At 38.1% G+C, this 19,160-nt stretch overlaps 1 protein-coding gene across 12 annotated transcripts in view; it reads left to right on the forward strand.

Annotated features, from left to right (window-relative positions):
* Window positions 1-19,160, forward strand: part of ZNF280D (zinc finger protein 280D) — a 79,532-nt gene that overhangs the window by 51,757 nt on the left and 8,615 nt on the right. For 10 of the 12 annotated variants that reach the window (XR_013347407.1, XR_013347408.1, XM_077829265.1 and 7 more), the window contains 10 exons: window positions 825-982; window positions 1,539-1,639; window positions 1,747-1,893; window positions 2,586-2,720; window positions 4,784-5,034; window positions 6,338-6,478; window positions 8,438-8,500; window positions 9,143-9,261; window positions 11,980-12,016; window positions 16,809-16,854. Coding sequence is in view for 10 of the 12 variants with exons in the window: in XM_077829265.1 (XP_077685391.1) it covers window positions 825-982; window positions 1,539-1,639; window positions 1,747-1,893; window positions 2,586-2,720; window positions 4,784-5,034; window positions 6,338-6,478; window positions 8,438-8,500; window positions 9,143-9,261; window positions 11,980-12,016; window positions 16,809-16,854 (1,198 nt within the window). In the remaining 2 variants the exon portion in view is untranslated. Of the gene's footprint in view, window positions 1-824; window positions 983-1,538; window positions 1,640-1,746; window positions 1,894-2,585; window positions 2,721-4,783; window positions 5,035-6,337; window positions 6,479-8,437; window positions 8,501-9,142; window positions 9,262-11,979; window positions 12,017-16,808; window positions 16,855-17,748; window positions 18,747-19,160 lie in introns of those variants that run through there. The other 2 variants (XM_077829264.1, XM_077829267.1) reach the window with 2 other exon arrangements.

Raw genomic sequence — 19,160 nt, forward strand, 5'->3', positions numbered from 1 at the left:
GGGGAGGGTATCCCTTATATAAGGTATAATCTCCCTGTGCTCCTCTGCAGGGCCTCTGCCTTGTCCGTGTTTCAGTCACTCTTTAAAACCCACTTCTGCTGTGCTGCTTGGAGTGAATTGAGTTGACTTGTGTAAAGATTGTTTATTTTGTTTTATTTGTTTCCCTTTCATTAGATTATAAGATCTTTGTATCAGGGGCTGTCCTTTCTTGAAATTTGGAAAGCATCCTACATATCATTATATGCAGTGTTGTTGTTGTATTGGTACCAAGATATTAGAGAGACAAGGTAGGTGAGGTGATATTTTTTTATTGCATCAACTTCTGTTGATGAGAGACGCATGCTTTCAAGCTGACAAAGAGCTCTTTTTCAGGTCACTGTCAGGTCCCCATACCTGAAGGTGACCTGACGAAGAGCTCTGTGTAAGCTTGAAAGTATGTTTCTCTCACCAACAGAAGTTGGTCCAATAAAAATATCACCTCACCCACGTTGTCCCTCTGACATAGTCTGGCATGACTATAATCAAATATGACACAATACTGTAGATTCCCTATACTGCAGAGTATATTTGAGATAATAGTGTGTTTTTCATTCAATGTTCAGGATGTCTTTCGGTTAATCTGCTGAAAGGTGGTGGTTGTTTTTTATTTGTATCTTCCATTTATGAAATTTTTGACAATTTAGAAATCATAAGAACCATTTTACAATTCACTACAAAAGTGCTCCTATTCAACAGTGTTTTCCACTTTACATACTTCATGTCAATTTGTCAAGTATGTTTTTTGTTTAAACTTAGCTTGTGCACCTGTTCACTATCTTTAATAGGTTTATGAACCACATGAAACACCACTTAGAGCTCGAGAAGCAGAGCAGTGAAAGTTGGGAAAGCCACACCACCTGCCAGCACTGTTATCGTCAGTTTCCCACACCTTTCCAGCTGCAGTGCCACATTGAAAGTACACACACCCCTTATGAGTCATCTAGTAAGTTTGTTCTCTTTGTGTTTAATCATTGTGTTCTTAAAATTTTAGCTATTTGCTGATTTGTAACTTGCAAATAAAGATGCAGGAAACCATTGTTTTTTTGTTTTTAAAGGGGAGAATAAATACTGAGGTTAGAGAGTAGTTGATCAGCCAGTTTATCCACTTTTAGTTACCATGTTTAGTTACCAGCTTTTGTCCAGATTAGTTGTTTGAAAGATTAGCGTTTCAGTCTAGGTTTAAAAACAACAAAAATTAATAGGATTCGGTTCTCCATTGCCAGATTTCTTGCATTTCTTGCATCACACCAGGAAATCCAGACTGCAGACTCTTGAAGCAAGTTTCAGAAGCAAAATAAATCTGCAGTTTGTCTCGTCTTTATATTTAATACTTCTATATGTATAAATTTCTGTGTGTGTGTGTATATATATATCTATATATATGTATGCATGCATGTATGTATATACATACACATAGCAGTTTACACACGCACAATACGGTATTTTTTTCCCCCAAACTCCAATTAATACATTTTTGACTATTTTCTATTCTTTTTCAGCTATTTGTAAAATCTGTGAATTATCCTTTGAAACAGAGCAAGTTCTTTTGCAACATATGAAGGACAATCATAAGCCAGGTGAAATGCCATATGTTTGCCAGGTACATCAGAGTATTCAGTATTAAAACACCTATTTTTTTCTTAAGAAAATTTCAGCAAAGAAGTCAACATAAGATCTCATGAGGTTAAATTACACTTTTATTTCTAGGTGTGCAATTACAGATCATCAGCTTTTTCAGATGTAGAAACCCATTTTAGAACTGTACATGAAAACACAAAACATTTGCTTTGTCCATTTTGCCTCAAAGTTATTAAAATTGGAGCACCATACATGCATCATTATATGAGGCATCAGGTAAGTAGCTGTTAATTTTTGTCTCTTCATGATGTAGAAATGTGACCTAAAAGCAAAACTGAACTTAATAATATGCTAATGTACATCTTCCCCCATAAAAATAGCTTATTGGTTGTGTGACCATTGAGAAGAGTTATGTTTTAAAATACTGAACGTAAATATACTAATAAGGAAAAATATTTATTGTATAAAGCTTTGGACCATTTCTTTTGAATTCTTTTAAGTGAACTATTGGATTCCATTGGTAGATCTCCCCAGTATATTGATGTATTAGGAGTTTTGTGTAACTTGCGTTAGCAATAATATTAAAAAACCTCTGCACATTCTATGAAAGAATACACGTGTCATTTCGTTGCTTAGATATGTCATACTGACATCCTCTTGAAATCAGTGACAAAACACTCGCTCTTGTGAAACCAGATGCAGGATTATAGTTATCTTTTATTTGTAATTTCATTAATTGGTAACCTAAATGCTACTGATACATTGTGCTTATGTATTGCTTTGCATTTTAAAGCACTGTACACATGTTCATTTTATTGTTTGTTATACAGTATTATTGGTTTTAGGATTATTAAGAGTGACTTGTTAAAATAAGATTTAGGTCATTATTGCTTGAGACATGCTAGAATGGCAGTTTCAGTTCATCAGAAGATTCCTGCTTATTGTAAATTGTCTTCCATTTTTAAAAGAAAAAAGGAATATACCGTTGTACTAAGTGCAGATTGCAATTTTTGACATGCAAAGAAAAAATGGATCACAAGACTCAGCATCACCGGACGTTCAGGAAACCTAAGCAATTAGAGGGATTGCCTCCTGGAACTAAAGTAAGTTCTTTCTTCATATAAAAGAGAAAAAAAGAAAGTTACCTGGCCAGAGAAATGGAGAGAGTCTTCTTAGAGAGGAGGACTGGGTTTTAGGTGGGATATACTGAGGAGTTGGGAAAGGAGGGAATCTTCCCTGCTCAAAGCATTCAATTTTATACCATCCTTCAAAGCAGATTATTTCATTCTGCCTCCCGTCTTCATAATTTATACAAGACTGTACTTCCCCCGTACATGTCTGTGCACCCCAGTAGACACAGTTGATAATAGCTGCACTCCCACTTTTTAGAAGAAGTCTGTCCTGCTGCTTTCCTGAGTTGAAGGTCCTGTTTTTTCCCTTCTCTTCCCCCCTCAGTTTCTTGGAGAAAAGCGACGGCTTTAGCATATTGGCTATAGAGAGGGTGTGATCAGTGGTTGAGAATATCTGACACTTTCTCAACGTACGGGGCCATGCTGGGGAAGAGCAGCAGCCAGCAAAAGTTGCTGCTCCCTAGTTAGCACTTTCACCTGAGCACTGAGATCGAGAAGGGCTTGGCTACACTTGTGAGTTACAGCACAATTAAGGAGCCCCAGGCACACGAGCTCACTACCTGTCCACGCTGGCAAGGTACATAGAGCGCTCTGACTCCGCTGCTACAGCGCTGCTGATACTCCACCTCGGCGAGTAGAATAATGTTTGCTGTGACCCCGCTGGAGCACCGCGGCGCCAGTGTGGACGAGGTGTTGCATTACTGTGCTCTGATCAGCCTCTGGAAACGTCCCATAATCTCCTTAAGTCAAGTGGCCACTCTTGTCATTGTTTTTGAATCACTATAGGAATGCGGATATGCACTTTGAAAGCTCCGTTTCTGACAGCCAACATGCTTATCTGCTCCGAGACAAAGCAACCATTAGTGTGGAATGCTGTGTGTGTGAGAGAGGGGCGGGGAGGGGAGGAGAGTCTGCTGCTGACATGCTCTCAGCCCCCCCCAAACCACTCACTCTCACCCCACATACACACAACACATTCCCTGTCACACACTACCCCTCCCCCCCATTTGAAAAGCTTGTTGCAGTCATTTGCATGCTGGGTTAGCTGCCCATAATGCACCACGCCGAATGCTGCTGCAAGTGCCGCAAATGAGGCCCTGCCAATGCGCTTGAAGCGGTCAGTGTGGACAGACTGCAGTGCTTTCCGTACTGTGCTCTACAAAGGCTGGTTTAACTCAAAGCACTCTACATCTGCAACTGTAGCCATGCCCTAAGAGTTTTCCAGACCCATGTTTGAAGGGAGATGTGGAGAGCTCTTCTTGCTATCTGTGCTGAGGGAACCTTGCTGTTCATCAGCATGTGGATCATCACGTCACCTGGTTGCCCTTCCTCACGGGGAAAAAATAGAATGAGTGACAAGTAGCCAATCAGCACAAGATTTCCCTGTAAACTAGGGTTTTTTCCTACAGACTTCTAAGAGGGTTTGAGATCCATAGTCCTATGAGGAAAACCTATGGACTTGGCAGGTCTGTGAAGTAGCTGGTCTGTTGGAAGCTGACCAGCTGGACCACACTGTCACTTCAGTCCCTGTAGGAGAACTCGTAATTGTGGCAACTGCTTTGCAAATTATGAAGTATTTTTTTTTTCCAGTAAACTCTCAGGTCAGACTTCAGTCTTCTGTGATAACACACTCAATTATCCAAAGATTTCATGGGTTTAAGACTAAGTAGAGATTACTTTTGCTTACTTCAGAATTTTCTGCTCTGTTACTTATTGGATGCCCCCTTTTTTTGCTGAAAATCAGTAAACTATTTGGGGTATAGCTTCTGTTCTGTGTCAGTTGTAAGTCATATTTTTCAACGTGTCTTATTGAATAGGATTCTTTATATTTGTGTTCCATGTGAAGCAAAATTTTCCTGACAGTAAACTGCTCTATTTGTTTTATACTACAGGGATATGACCAAAATATACAAGGCAAATGAAAGACTTGCCTGAGTTATAGAAACAGGAGTTTCAAAAATTTTTAAATATAACTCTAATTAGTATCATTAATTTTTACAGTGTTATAAAGTGCCCATATTATTTCATGTTCCTAGGTTACAATTCGAGCTTCTGTTGGACCTCTTCAATCTGGAACGTCTGCCACATCTTTTAGCACAAGCACCTCCACATTTCAGTTATCTCCCAAAACTAAAAATACCAACACTAAAAATCACAACAAATCTAATACAAATAAATCAAAATTAAAATCATCAACTGTACAGAAGAAGCAAAACACATTTACTAGCAGCAGCAGCAGCAGCAAAAAAAAAAAAAAAGTTGCCAATACAGCATTGCATAATCTAAGGTAAAATCTTTCAGTTAATACTGTTCTAAAGTATATTTTGAACATACTTACAAAAAGTAGGCAAAGATCAGTTCATGAAGATAAAGCTTATTGGAACACAGGGGATTTGTGACGTGGTTGAGTTTGACAGGGAGAGCAGGTTCATAAGAAAGACGCTAGTATCTTGATATTTGCATACCAATATCTTGATATTATTTTTATCTTTATTCTTCCCCATGTGATTTGTTGTTTTGTTAACAACAGACTTCCTGGCAATAGAAGAGCAGGACAGATGATGTGGAAAGTACTAATTTCCTACAAAATTGAGACTTTTCACTGGGTCACTGTACAAAATCATATTTTGTTGAAATATTGAGTCTCCAGGCAGAGTCTGCTAAAGATGACCTGCAAAGGGAAATACAGCTGTGCTTGTGTTCCTTTTAGCTTCTTTATGAGGTTAAAAAGAAATCATTTTGTTTGTAGGGTTTTTAAGGTTTTGTTTGTTTTTCCTGTTTATTTTTAAAATTAGGAATTCAGGTCTTGTCTGTCCTAGAAGGCACTCTGGTGACTGGAGATGTAATGAAATTGTTCCAGAAGAGTCAAGAGATTGAAAGCTAAGCTATTGAGAAGAGAAAGGATCTTTAGTTTGATTGTATAAAACTTTTTTTAATAGCTATTTAACTTCAGTGAATAACATTTTGGGTACAAAATGCCTTTGCTAAAGATTAACAATCCTGCTTCTTCAATTGAGGTACTAAACCTCACAATAAATATGCTTCAGGACATCCAACTGGGCCTCCAACAAAATCATGGAGGATCAGACTTGACTTTCTTCATTTAATTTTTCTGTAAGGTTTGTGGGGTATTTTGAGGGTGGATGGGTTGGGAAGGTATCTGAGAGGAGATCCCCAGTCCTTTTCCATACAGCTTAGAGAAGCAAAAAACAGGCAAATAACTTATTTAAAAGTCCTTTGCAGATAACCATTGAGTAAGTTTTAAGATCATAATGACACACTGTAATTAGAGGGGGGAAAATGTTCTTGAGTGTTTTTTTAAGAAGTATGCGCTAATACGAATTTAAACAGTACTTAGTATATAGGCTCTACCATGACCAGCTAACATTTTTAAAAGGTGTTAAACTGTCTACAGTAGGTACTAAGTGGTGTTTAAAATCATGTTAGTCAATACATTGTTAAAAAGACCCTCTTTTTACTTGTCAAAGCAATGCTGTTGGGGCTTTAAAATAAGACTTTTTAAGTATATTAAGTATGTCCCCTTAATATATTAACACTAACAGTATTTGGTTCATTTGTATTACTATTAGGTATCGTTTGGGAGTTCATAAATGCATTGAATGTTACTCAGAAATAAAAGATTTTGCAAGTCACTTTCCAGCATATGTCCATTGCAGCTTATGCAGATACAATACTAGCTGTAGCAAAGCCTATGTAAATCACATGATGAGGTGAGAACTCTTCAAATTTTTATAATTATAGTCATGGTTATTTTAAAGTATTTTTCTTAAACCTATATAAAATTATGTTAACTCTTCCTGTGAGCTGTATCTTGTATTTGTTTCATAGGACTGAGGAAAACTATAGCCTTAGATTTTCAAAATAATGTTAATGGCAGATGTGTGGCTAAATCCACTGCGCTGGTACTTGCTATAAAAAAAAAAAAAAACCTCAGACTATAAGGACCCTGTGTATAGAGTGAGGCATGGTAATGCAGGAAGAGAAAAAATGGTCTCGTGGCTGAGGCAGTGAAATGACACCCTGCAGAACTGGGTTCTATCCCTGCTTCTGCCACAGAATTCTTATGTGAGGTTGGGCAAGTAACTTAAACCAAATTTTTCACAGGTGGTCAGTAATCATTTGTTCCTCATTTTCTAGCCACCCACCTTGAGACCCTAGTGTTTGAATTGTAGAAGTGCAGTTCAGTGACAGCTACAACTGAAGTCTATGGGATCTGTGCTTTAAACGTATGCAGTGCTATATAATGAGACGTTCTCTGAAAAATCAGGCCCTTGGTGTCTAAAATTGGCCACCCTAAATTAGTGGCTACTTTTTTGACCCTATTCTATCTGTGCCTCAGTTCTGCATCTGTAAAATAATACTGCCTTATCTCACAGGGGTAATGTGAAGATAAATTCATTGATGTTTGTGAAACAGATACTACAGTGATGATCATGATAGAAAAGCCCATGAGAAAATTAATAGTTCTGTATTTAGTGCAGTGTTTGAATAGTGATGCAGTAAATAAGGTATGGGGCCTCACACACAATGAGGGTAAATCAAAATGTTGAACAGCTGCTCATTAAATGAGCACTGCTCATTCTGTGCACTGAATGAGGCAGGGGTACTGTGGAAAAAATGTGATCATATAATTAAGGACTATATAATGCATACGCACAATGGGAATGAGTTAAGGTTGACTAGGCAACCTTAAATTCTGGCATTTTCTAACTGAGCGCTTGACTTTGCAATCTTAATGTTTCAGCATTTTGTGTGTATGTATGTAGAGATGCCTGTGCCCATTTACACACACAGACATGTAGTGGTGTCAGTGTCCATTTGAGTTTCTGGATGAAGTGATGTATCATATTACAAACTCGCTGGTTTCTAGTTAGTTAATAGGAGAACCTTCTATGCTAGCAGCCAGCAGCTGTATAGCTATCTTGTGGCTTTAGTCTCTCTTATATATTAAGAGAGATCTCATATGCACATTTATTAAGCTGTTGTTTAAGCCTGTTGAGTATAGTCCATAAATGATGCCTTGTTTCCAAACCATAGCGGAGCCAGAGCAAACTGGAATACTGACACTGATAACAAGTATATAGCTTATTTTAATTACTGTAAAACATGAAGATAATAGAAGTTCAGAATATATTCTTAGTCTGTTTTATCTATTTTTACAAATGACTTACTACTTGTTTATGTGCAAACACAAAAATTCAAACTACTTATTCAAAGACAGCGCTATGCTATTGCCATATTATGATAGTGATTGTATCTTGAAAATTAAACTTCATAGTACTTCAGCTAATCATGACTGAAATGTTGTTTTTGTCCAAAAACCACATTCCTCAGAAAGTACTTAAAAGTTTTCTAAACGGATACCTTGTAAAGGATAAAGACATACTTATTTAACTGATAGTCTAATCCTGAGTGATGTTTTAAAGATGTTGGTGTAGTATTTCAGTATTTTGAACAGGGAGTGAGATGCATGAACCTGTGAACTCTTTATGTACCAAATTTACTACTTTAGAACAGTACGTGGACAGACAATAAAAGTCCTTTATTTTCATGTCTTACAACAGGCAACTTGCAGTACCATTTATGGTGTAGTTATGTGGAATACTATACTCAAAAAGACATGCCCTCTATATAGAAAAATAGCTAAAATTATATTTCCTTCTCTGTAGCTTTCATAGTGCTCGTCCAAGTAAAAGATTTTGGATCTATAAGAAGCATTCAGAAGAACTAAGGTAACTCTTATTTTCAGTTGCAAATTATTCTTTGTTTCATTCTCTCTTTAATATACACTCTTATACCTGTCTAGTCGCTTAGTTAATATTAGATATAAGACCTGTATTTGAGGTTCAAACTTTGGAACTCTTGATCTTGTGGGTTGCCACAAATTGGAAGTAACATGGAAGTGAAAATGTTTATGCAGGGGAAGTGAAGCTTTTTGTGGGAGAATTAATAATGTTTAATGTAGCTGCAGATAAATAAAGCAACTGTCTACATGTCTCTTCCACCCTTATTCCCCATCCCTGCCAAATTTTCAAGAGAAGAACTTCCTCTCACGCACCTGCTATCTATAATGCTTGGAATGCTCAAATAAAAGTGCTAATAATGGCACTTTCTTTTTATTATGTTTGCACAGTGCTTAGCACAGTGGGGTCCTGGTATATGACTAGAGGTCCTACATACTACCTTAATGCAAATAATAAATACTTAAGTGCACAGAAAGATAATGTTGATTTACATAAACATTACATACATGTACATTGTATTTTCATGGGATCTGCACAGTCTCAAACTTTATATGCCACAAGTAGAAGAAAATCTTTCATAGCCTTGTACTACCTACTCTTTTTACCCTTTTTTTTTTTCCTCCTTTTTAGGGGTGTTACTGTCGTGTGTCTTAATTGTGATTTCCTAACTGATGTTTCTGGCTTAGATAAGATGGCCACACATTTGAGTGAAAGACATACTCATACTTGTCAAGTTATTATAGAGAATGGTAAGTACATGTAGTGTATTTTATCTTTATTTATTGAATATTAATAATATAATATTTTAATCTGCCACATTATTGGTGGTTCTTGTGCAGTTACATCCCAAAATGAATGCTAATCTTTCATAAATTGGGTGAAATTATATCTTGTATTGGACCAGCTTCTGTTGGTGACAATGACAAGCATTCAAGCTTACACATAACTCTTCTTCAGGTCTTTGAAATGTATTCAGAGTGTCACAGCTAAATACAAGGTGGAACAGATTGTTTAGCGTAAGTAGTTACTCCCTTGAAATATGTATTGTTCAAGGTGAAGTGGTCCATTAACACCTTTCCAGTAATAGAGGGAAATGGGGGGGTGGTTAGTGGGTTATAGATTGTTGTAATAAGCAATAAAGCCAATGCCTTTCTTCAGTCCATGATTTTTAATGTTTAGCAAAGTTATGAATTTAAGCTCCAAGGCTCATCTTTTGAAGCCTGTTGTGCAGGTTTCCTTTGTTACTCCTGAGTGCATTCTGTGCCAAAAAAATAAAAATTCTGCACACAATATTTAAAAATTCTGCACATTTTATTTTTCAAATAAATGTGGAGGCTCAAGCATGGCATTGGGGAGCACAGGCCACTGGCTGCACAGAGGTGGGAGATCACAGTGCAGCTCCCCAAGGGACACAGACTCAGCAGTGAGGCTGCGCCCAACCCTGACACAGTGCAAGGACCAGACGTGCCCCAGAAACACCCTGTGGCCCTGCCCTCTGTGCTAGGTGCACTAGGTGTGGGCGGGCAGACTCAGCAAAGCAGGATCCAAGTGTGGGGGGGATCCAGGTGTGGATCGAAAGGGTTCTGTGTGGGGCAGTCTGGGTGCAGGCGGGTCAGTGGGGGATCTAGGTGCAGGGGGGATCTGGATGCACAGGGGCTTGGTGGGGGTTTCTGGATGCAATGGTAATGGGACTTTGCAGGGTGTCCAGGTGAAGGTGGTTGGGCTCAGTGGAGGGGGCGGGGTCTGGGTGTGAGGGGTCCAGCTGGGGCTAGGTGGGGTGGTCCAGGTGCAGGGGGAGTGGGACTCATCGGGTGGGGCGAGTTGAGGCTTGGCGGGAGGGTCTGAGTATGAGGGGATCTGGATGCACAGGGGTTGGGCGGATGGGGGAACAGCTCCCTTTTCAGGGATCTCTCCCCCTGCAGCTGAGGAGTGATGGGGGATGGAGAGGAGAGTTTGCAGAGCTTCCTTCAGCTGGGAGAGAAATCTGGGGATGGGTCTGACCCGGCCATGGATGCTGTGCAAGGGAAGAGGAAGTCCTGTCCTCCCCAGCCCAGCCCAGCCAGGACTAGCAGCAGAGCCTGATGCATGGTAGGAGCCACTAGCCAGGTCTTCCCCAGCCCCGCCTCTTGCCCTGCTGTGATTTACCTCTCTCCTGGCTGCCCTGAGCCCCCAAAACATACTGCTGGGGAGAGTCGCATGACTGCTCTTGTAGCTTCCCTTTGCTTCCCTGTCAGAAAGTCATTTTTCTGCGGGGAAGCAAAGAAATCTGCAGGGGACATAAATTCTGAGCATGTGCAGTGGTGCAGAATTCCCCTAGGAGTACTTTGTGGATGAGGGCTGAGGTCAGCTATAGAGAGATTATTTTGTGAAAAGTGTTTACTCACAAGTTAAACGGTGTTTTTGTTTTATCATTTTTCTGTGTGAGTTCACTCGAGAATGTAGTGATTGTCTGCTTTCACCCATGTAGCTATTGTTGGGCATTTTGTGCACTGGATGAGGTACGACATGTGTAGGACCAATTGATCTGGAAAGGTGTGTTGTGGGAGGTGTTGATCATCTTAGCAATGGGGATATGTTTACAAATTTTGTGGTGGTGTTCTGGCAGGGTCTGGTGCTGCTTGGAGTTAGTATGTCCTGGTCTCTGGGGATCTTGCTTCTGACAATGAGCTTGGAGAGGTTGGGGGCATTGTTTGAAGGTCAGATGAGGGAATTCGGGAAGATTTCTTCCAGAATGTCATCCCCATCTAGTATGGGTTGAAATTGTTTGATGATACCCCATAATGAGCTCCAGTGAGGGTGGTAGGTGACAACTAGGGGTGTGCAGTCGAGCAGGGCAGGATGGGTTATTTCTGTATTGAAGCAGGTTCTCTTTGGGTATTTGGATGGCCCATTCTCTGGTGGAGTGTCCTTGTTTGGTGAAGCTGTTTTTAAGTGCGTTAAGGTGTATGTCCCAGTCTTTTTTTCTATCCTATTCTGTGGTATTTGAGTGCCTGGCTGTCAATAACCGATATCTTGGTGTGTTTGAGGTGGTTACTGGATCTATGAAAGTAGTGTGGGTGATCCAGGTTTGGTTTTTTTTTATAAATTGTCTGTAGGGTTCCAATGTTGAAGCTGATCATCGTGTCCAGGATGTTGATGCTAGTGTGGAAGTGTTTTAGAGTTTAATGGATGGGTGGTGGAAATCAGTGAGGGAGTTTAGGTCATCTGTCCAGAGGATGAAATATCACTGATATATTTCAAATCCTGTATATCACTGGTTTTGTGGTACATTTGTCCAGAAATTCTTCTTCAAGATGGCTCATGAAGAGGTTGTAATATTGGGGAGCTACCCTAGTACCCAGGGCTTGGCAAAGTGGTGTTGTTGAATGTAAAATTGTTATGGGTAAGGATGAAATGGATGATCTTTAATGATGATATTTCAAGGTGTATTTTTTAATACAGAATTAATCCTTTATTTTTAATTCCAGTTTCCCTAGGTTGCCCAGCTGCTGAACACATTTCTGAGTAAGTTTTTATATTTGTTAACGTCTAAAACGTAGTTAACTTAATTTGTATTAATTAGATATGGTCAAAAGTTGCACTATGAATATGAGCTCCTTCGAATTTCATCGTATTTGAGGCGCGTGGATAAATATTCTTAGCTCTCTGCTTGTCTTCATAGTTTTAGTTCTGGATTGTATCCTAACTGGAGAGGACCTATTATCCAGGTATGGTTTGGCCTTAGACAAAATCTCTAATGAATACTACTTTCAAGATTTTTGTCCAATTTTGCAAAAATTGTTAGATTATCTGAGAGATTTTGGCACTGATCCATCCTGACCTGAAGCCTAAACTAATCTGAATCTGAACACTGCTTCAACCCATTTTTAATATTAACACTGTTTAATGAATCTTTAATGTTCTTTGTTGGGTTACAGTGAAGATTGTGGTTTTATCTGAACTAAACAAATGAGGATTTAATTATGACATTTAGAATGAATCCTAGGTAATTTATATGATAAAGGTGTGTGCTTTTGTCACTAGTTTTCTTAGATGATGTGCAAAGAAAAAAATTTACTTTTTTTAGGGCTGTCGATTAATCGCAGTTAACTCACGTGATTAACTCAAAAAACTAATCACGATTAAAAAAATTAATCATGATTAATCGCACTGTTAAACAATAGAATACCAATTGAAATGTATTAAATATTTTTGGATGTTTTTCTACATTTTCAAATATATTGATTTCTATTACAACCCAGAATAGAATGTGTACAGTGCTCACTTTATATTATTTTTTATTACAAATATTTGCACTGTAAACATTATGAACAAAAGAAATTAGTATTTTTCAGTTCACCTCATACAAGTACTGTAGTGCAATCTCTTTATCATGAAAGTTGAACTTACATGGTATTCTTTTATTGTTCTATTATTATTCTGTTGTTCTATTATTGTTTAACAGCGCCAGCACTAAAGCTCCTATAATACTACTAATATGCACGCCAACCTTCTGGAAGCTGGCCAATAGTTGGACACCCTGAGTAGTGTAGACACTAGTTTGCAGAACCAGTGTGTGTGAGACGTGACACTTTTGTGATCAAAGTGGCTGGCTTTGTTTGAGTGTAATTTGGTATACACGAGGCTGTCTACATTTGTATCTTTTTTTTTTTTTTTAAATTCCCATGCTCTGCTAGGGTATGATGCTCATTCCCTGTTTCTAGAAACAATCACAATAAATAGATTTTTTTTATAGGTTTTCAAATACAAAATAAAACTAAAATTCAGTTATAGCATATATTTCCTCTGTGTGTGTGTGTGTGTGTGTGTGTGTGTACTTTTTGCAATGAGAGAGGTGTATTTCAATATCTGTAGTATGTTATAGAGATACTACAGTTAAGATTAAGTTAAGTTTTGCACTGAAAGAAGGGATTACTCTTTTTGTTATGTATGAAAATTACAGCACACCCTCACCCAAATTATACCTCTTCTTGAGTAAAGAAAGTTCTGAGGATTTATAAATAAATCTGTTAATTAGTTTGAGTTAAATTAATTTTAAAATGGGACCTTTAAGAAATTTTGCATCCTGTTGGCAAAACTGTTTTTGTAATGCCTGATGATCTTAATAAGAAATAACACAGACTCTTCAAATTTCCCATATAGTTAAAACTCAGTAGAATCTTATGACTAGGCTTCATTTGAAGAATTTTTTCTTTTTAGAATTAGTGGCCATTCTTTGCTGCTTGGTATAACTGAAAGTTTCTTTTTTATTCTTCAACCACTGTTAATCTTAAGAGAAGTCCACAAAGAACAGTTATCTCTCAAACTAGCCATCATCTCCTGTTGTTTTCTCAGTGTGACTCGGGCTATAGGCCTGTATCTGCACTGAGTTGCTCCTCGCAGTGCTCCTATTTACCTCTTGACAGCACAGGAAACTGCCATATTCCTAGTGGGGGAGCTGGGCTTCTCTTCAGTTGGGAACAGTGAGGTAGTCACCATTTTGAAGAGAACGCTTCTTCATGAGTTTTTCAGGAGAATGGCTTAAAGCTGTCAGAACATACTTGTGAATTTGGCCCTAAAAGATTTAAGATTGATACATTTCTTCAAATTATTGGAAACATCACATAGTAGTATTTTCTTTAGGTTTCTTGTTTAGTGTTCATGGATGAAATCTTTAATATTATAAAATCATCAGACTGGAAGGGACCTCAAGAGTTCATCTCGTCCAGTACCCTCCACTCATGGCAGGACTAAGTATTAGCTAGACCAGTGGTTCTCAAATCCGGTCTGCCGCTTGTACAGGGAAAGCCCCCGGCGGGCCGGACCGGTTTGTTTACCGGCCGCGTCTGCAGGTTCGGCCAATCGCAGCTCCCAGTGGCCACGGTTTGCCAGTCCAGGCCAATGAGGGCTGCGGGAAGTGGCGTGGGCCAAGGGGCGTGCTGGCCGCCCTTTCCGCAGCCCCCATTGGGCTGGAGCGGCAAACCGCGGCCAGTGGGAGCCGCGATCGGCCGAACCTGCAGACGCGGCGAGTAAATAAACCAGTCCGGCCCGCCGGGGGCTTTCCCTAAACAAGCGGCGGACCGGCTTTGAGAACCACTAATCTAGACCATCCTTGACAGGTGTTTGTCTAAGCTGCTCTTAAAAATCTCCAATGATGGAGATTCTATAACCTCCCTAGGCAATTTATTCCAGTGTTTAACTACCCTGACAGGAAGTTTTTCCTAATATCCATCCCAAAGCGTTTTTGCTGCAATTTAAGCCCATTGCTTCTTGTCCTGTCTTCAGAGATTAACAAGAACAATTGATCTCCCTTGTCCTTGTGACAGCCTTTTATGTACTTGAAAACTGTTATCATATCCCCTCTACCTTCTCTTCTCCAGATTAAACAAACCCAGCTTTTTCAATCTTCCCTCATAGGTTATGTTTTCTAGACCTTTAATCATTTTTGTTGCTCTTCTCTGGATTTTCTCCAGTTTGTCCACATCTTTCCTGAAATGTGGTGTGCAGAACTGGACACAATCTTCCAGTTGAGACCTAATCAGTGTGAAGTAGAGCGGAAGAATTACTTCTCGTGTCTTGCTTACAACACTTCTGCTAATACATCCTAGAATGATGTTTCTTTTTTGCAACAGTTTCTTTTTCTTTACACTGTTGACTGGTATTTAGCTTGTGATCCACTTTAACCTCCAGATCCCTTTCTGCAGTACTCCTTTCTAGGCAGTCACTTCCCATTTTTTATGTGTGCAACTGATTGTTCCTTCCTAAGTGGATGCCACTTCATTTTTTATTGGTGTTCTTACTCACGATTAAATACTTCAGAGTATTCAAATTCCCTAACTGAAAAGAGTGGTTTTAGTGCGTCATTTATTGTACACAATCTTAACACTTGATTTACTCTGTTTTTCTCATTGTTAATTAGTTTTACATTAATATAATGCTAAGTGCTACAAAAAACAGTATGATCTTTGGTCCCCTTGAATATATATATCATTCTATATCATAAATCAGGATGTAATTAATCATAAATGGGTCTACATAACACTAGCAAAGTCATTATTAATACCTACCAAGGTGGTGTTATTAATAAACATAAGTTTTATGATATGTCCATAGAGAATCTTTAAAGATTATTGAAATGGTGTTTATTAACATTGTTTTTTCTTGGATTAGTCAATAGTAGAACAGCAATTAGGCTGGATGACATTAGGCTTAGTTCTGGTGTTATCTGTTTTTCATAAAATTTAAATTACTGTTTCTTATGCAAGTTATATTGCACATTGTGGAAGCAGTCATTAAGCCTCACTGAGGTCATGAATAATTTAATTCATGATTAATAACATTACTACTTGGGTCTGATAGAAACAGCACCATATGTCAGCTGATTAAAATTGACTTTAATGCAGCATCAACAAAGAAGATATAGCCACAAGCAATTTCTAAAACAAAAAGCCTTTGAAAGGTTAGATTTTATATTAAAACTGATGACTTAACAAGGTTTTGTCGGACATATGTACTACTTGCTATCTCTGCAGTAGCATTTTCTCATATAAACACAGAAAATCAATCAGGGTGATGTTGTGATAAGCTGTTTAATTAATGTGGTTTTAGAAGTCAATAAATTTAAATAATTTATAGCTGTCTAATGTATGGATTTTACTTGTGAAGATATTTTTGGGGAAGACTATCCTCTAAGTGATAGTTGAAGGTCAATTTCAACATTTTACAACATTCCAAAAAAACCCTTTATTCTTAGCTATTGGATGCAATAAATTATACAATTTAAGAAAGACATACGCAACAGTTTTGTTGTAGGAATGTTTCTGTTTAATTTAATTGTGTAGCTGTATAAGAGAAACATGTTCTAACTTTGTAAAATATAGCTACTTTTATATATAAATCTTAGGAATTTATTTGGTTAAAACAGTGATTCGGTTATAGTTTGAGAGGTTGACTGATTTGTGGGAAAGATGCATCATCTATCATCAAATAGGCTTACAGCAACTATTAGCAGAACAGTATTTCTTGAAGTTTTGTGAGATTATTACTTTCCTTTTTTCCATCAATGAAATAAATGGGAAAGGGTCACACGAAACAAATTTGTGTACAACTTACTACGTGTATACAATAAATGTTTTGAGATGTTAAAATATGAAATAGATTTTAAGCCAGCTCAGATCCATTTGAACAATAAAAATAAATTTCAAGTTGCTATGGTATTTTTCTTACTGTAAGTATAATATTTGTCCTATTTTCATCTTTATTTTTAATATTAATAGTACAGTATGAAAACTCTGAATCTTAATTCATTATTCACTAGGTTAAAGGCAACTTCTCTCTCTCTGGTGGAGATTTCAAAGTCTGAGGTAATATTTTATTATAATGTCTATAATGGTTAACCAACTGGGAAGATACTACTTAAATACATATGTACGTACTGCTGTATAATAAGACTAGTATGTCCAGGAGATGCATTTGTTTTGAAGAATCAAGCCTTGTCCTGCATTGTCATCTGTTTTCAAATGACATAACTAAAATGTCCCTCTACTCAATGTCCTTTAAATTTGCTATATCTAGAAACTTCCAGTTGGCATTCAAATACTGATTGGACTGAAATGCCAATCTAATGAAGCCATTGTTAGTTGCCCTATGTATACTGCATAGACTTAATGGAAGTGAGAAAGTGACTTTTTTAAAAAAAAAAAATTGCACTCTTTGTCATAGTTAAAACTAAAAATGTTGTTTAAAAACAACAACAACAAATAAACTTCAATCATTCCTTTGCTAGTCTAGACTGCTTTTCTCAGATCTGCTCACATACCTCCCCTGCTCTGTGTGGAAGGGGGTAGTTGGAGTCTATCACATATAGATTCTCATACCACCCACTCTCACTCCCTTAACGCCCTGCAGAACTTTCTCCTGTGGGTTGGGATTTGCAGAGTAATGGGCATACTTGGTGGAATAATGGACATTGTTCTCCTGTCTATCTTGTTGAGACTCTTCAGAAAAGAGAATCTGCAGTTACGGAAACCCCACTCTGCCAGTGGGTGGAGGGAAAGGCCTAGGATCTGGCACAGACCCGGTTTGTAATTAACACTTGTTTCCTGCAGAACCGTAGTGGATATACTGGGTTTGGGGACAGAAATGTGCCTCTCTTAAGGTTCTCCAGTTTTTTCTTTGTATGTTTTCATTAAATATTGTTGATACAGAATATTAAGAATGTATTTTACATGTGTATAATGGGGCCTCATGTATTCCAGGATTCAGCAGCGTGGAATTTGCTGTGGAATTCACCCAATTGCCCTGCAGAAATGTGCTCTAGAACCTCTGCTTTCATTAAAAAAAAAAAATTAAATTTCTAGCCCTTATGATTTTGTTCATAGATTCCAAGGCCAGAATGGACCTCTGTGATCATCTAGTCTGACCTCCTGTATAGTACAGGCCATAGAACTTCCCCAAATTAATTCATAGAGCATATATTTTAGAAAAACATCCATTCTAGATTTTAAAAGTGCCAGTGATGGAGAATCCACCATGACCCTTGGTTAATTGTTCCAGTGGTTACCTTCACTGTTAAAAATTTGCACCTTATTTCCAGTCTGATTGTCTAGCTTCAACTTCCAGGTGAAGATTGCAGAAGATGCATTACACTGAAAAAATGAACAAAGTGCAGACCATTTCTTTGAGGTTTGCAGGGAGCCTGAAGCAGCCCTCAGAAATATGACCTGCCCCTTCAGCTTCATCAGGGCCTCTTGGATTCTGATTCTATAGCTGTGGAATTGGTTATTTTTCCCCAGTGGCATGAAATGTTTTAAATTTTGCTGCAGCCAGGTGCTCGACATTTTGTTCCATATACCTGCTCTGCCTGGATCTGACTGCAGCTGTATTTTGCTCTCTAGTTTTTCCCTGTCAGGAGGAGTTAACTGGGTTATAGTGCATGCTTTCTGCTCTGTTTGATAATATTAGATAACTGGGTCAGAGACCAGAGCTGGAGTCTAATTTACAGCCTGTATCTGGAGGAACCAAAAGCATAGGCTGGCCAGTTAGGTTGCCTTGAGAACATTATAGGGAGATGAGTTGCGGAAGTTATCTATAAGCTCACCCCTTCCTAGGTAGGCATGGGTGGGGAAGGAGGTTCTGTAGCAGGCCAGCTGTACATCATCATGGGATCCGAGGCATGGAGAGTGGAGCCAAGTCACCTACAGGACATAGTGAAAAATCCATAGTTGAAGATAATCTTTGTTGGAAATAATTTTAGGTCAGTGAGTATGAGCCATCATTGTGTGGTTTTGTTTTGTTTTTTTATATGAGTGAAGGGATCAGAATGAAGGCTATTTAGAACAGATTAACATTGCCATGGAATTTGAAGATGTTTGCTGTAGAATTTGGTCTCACTGTAGCAGAGTAAACAGATCCCCATATGTCATATGTACTGTATGTTACACTGCAAAATATAGATACAAGTAGTGTACAATACAAAAACAAAAAAGAAAAACCGATTTGACTAAAAAAAATCTCAATACAAATAATAGAAATTTAGGATACTTTTCTGAACATTACACATTAACAATTTTTCATTTGAAATTCAAAATCCATTTATAATTTTGAACAGTGACCATTATGAATGAAATTGCCTAATTTTATCATTTTAGGCCCTGACCCTTCATTGACC

The sequence above is a fragment of the Eretmochelys imbricata genome, chromosome 10 (assembly GCF_965152235.1).
Source record: "Eretmochelys imbricata isolate rEreImb1 chromosome 10, rEreImb1.hap1, whole genome shotgun sequence".
Taxonomy (NCBI): Eukaryota; Metazoa; Chordata; order Testudines; family Cheloniidae; genus Eretmochelys; species Eretmochelys imbricata.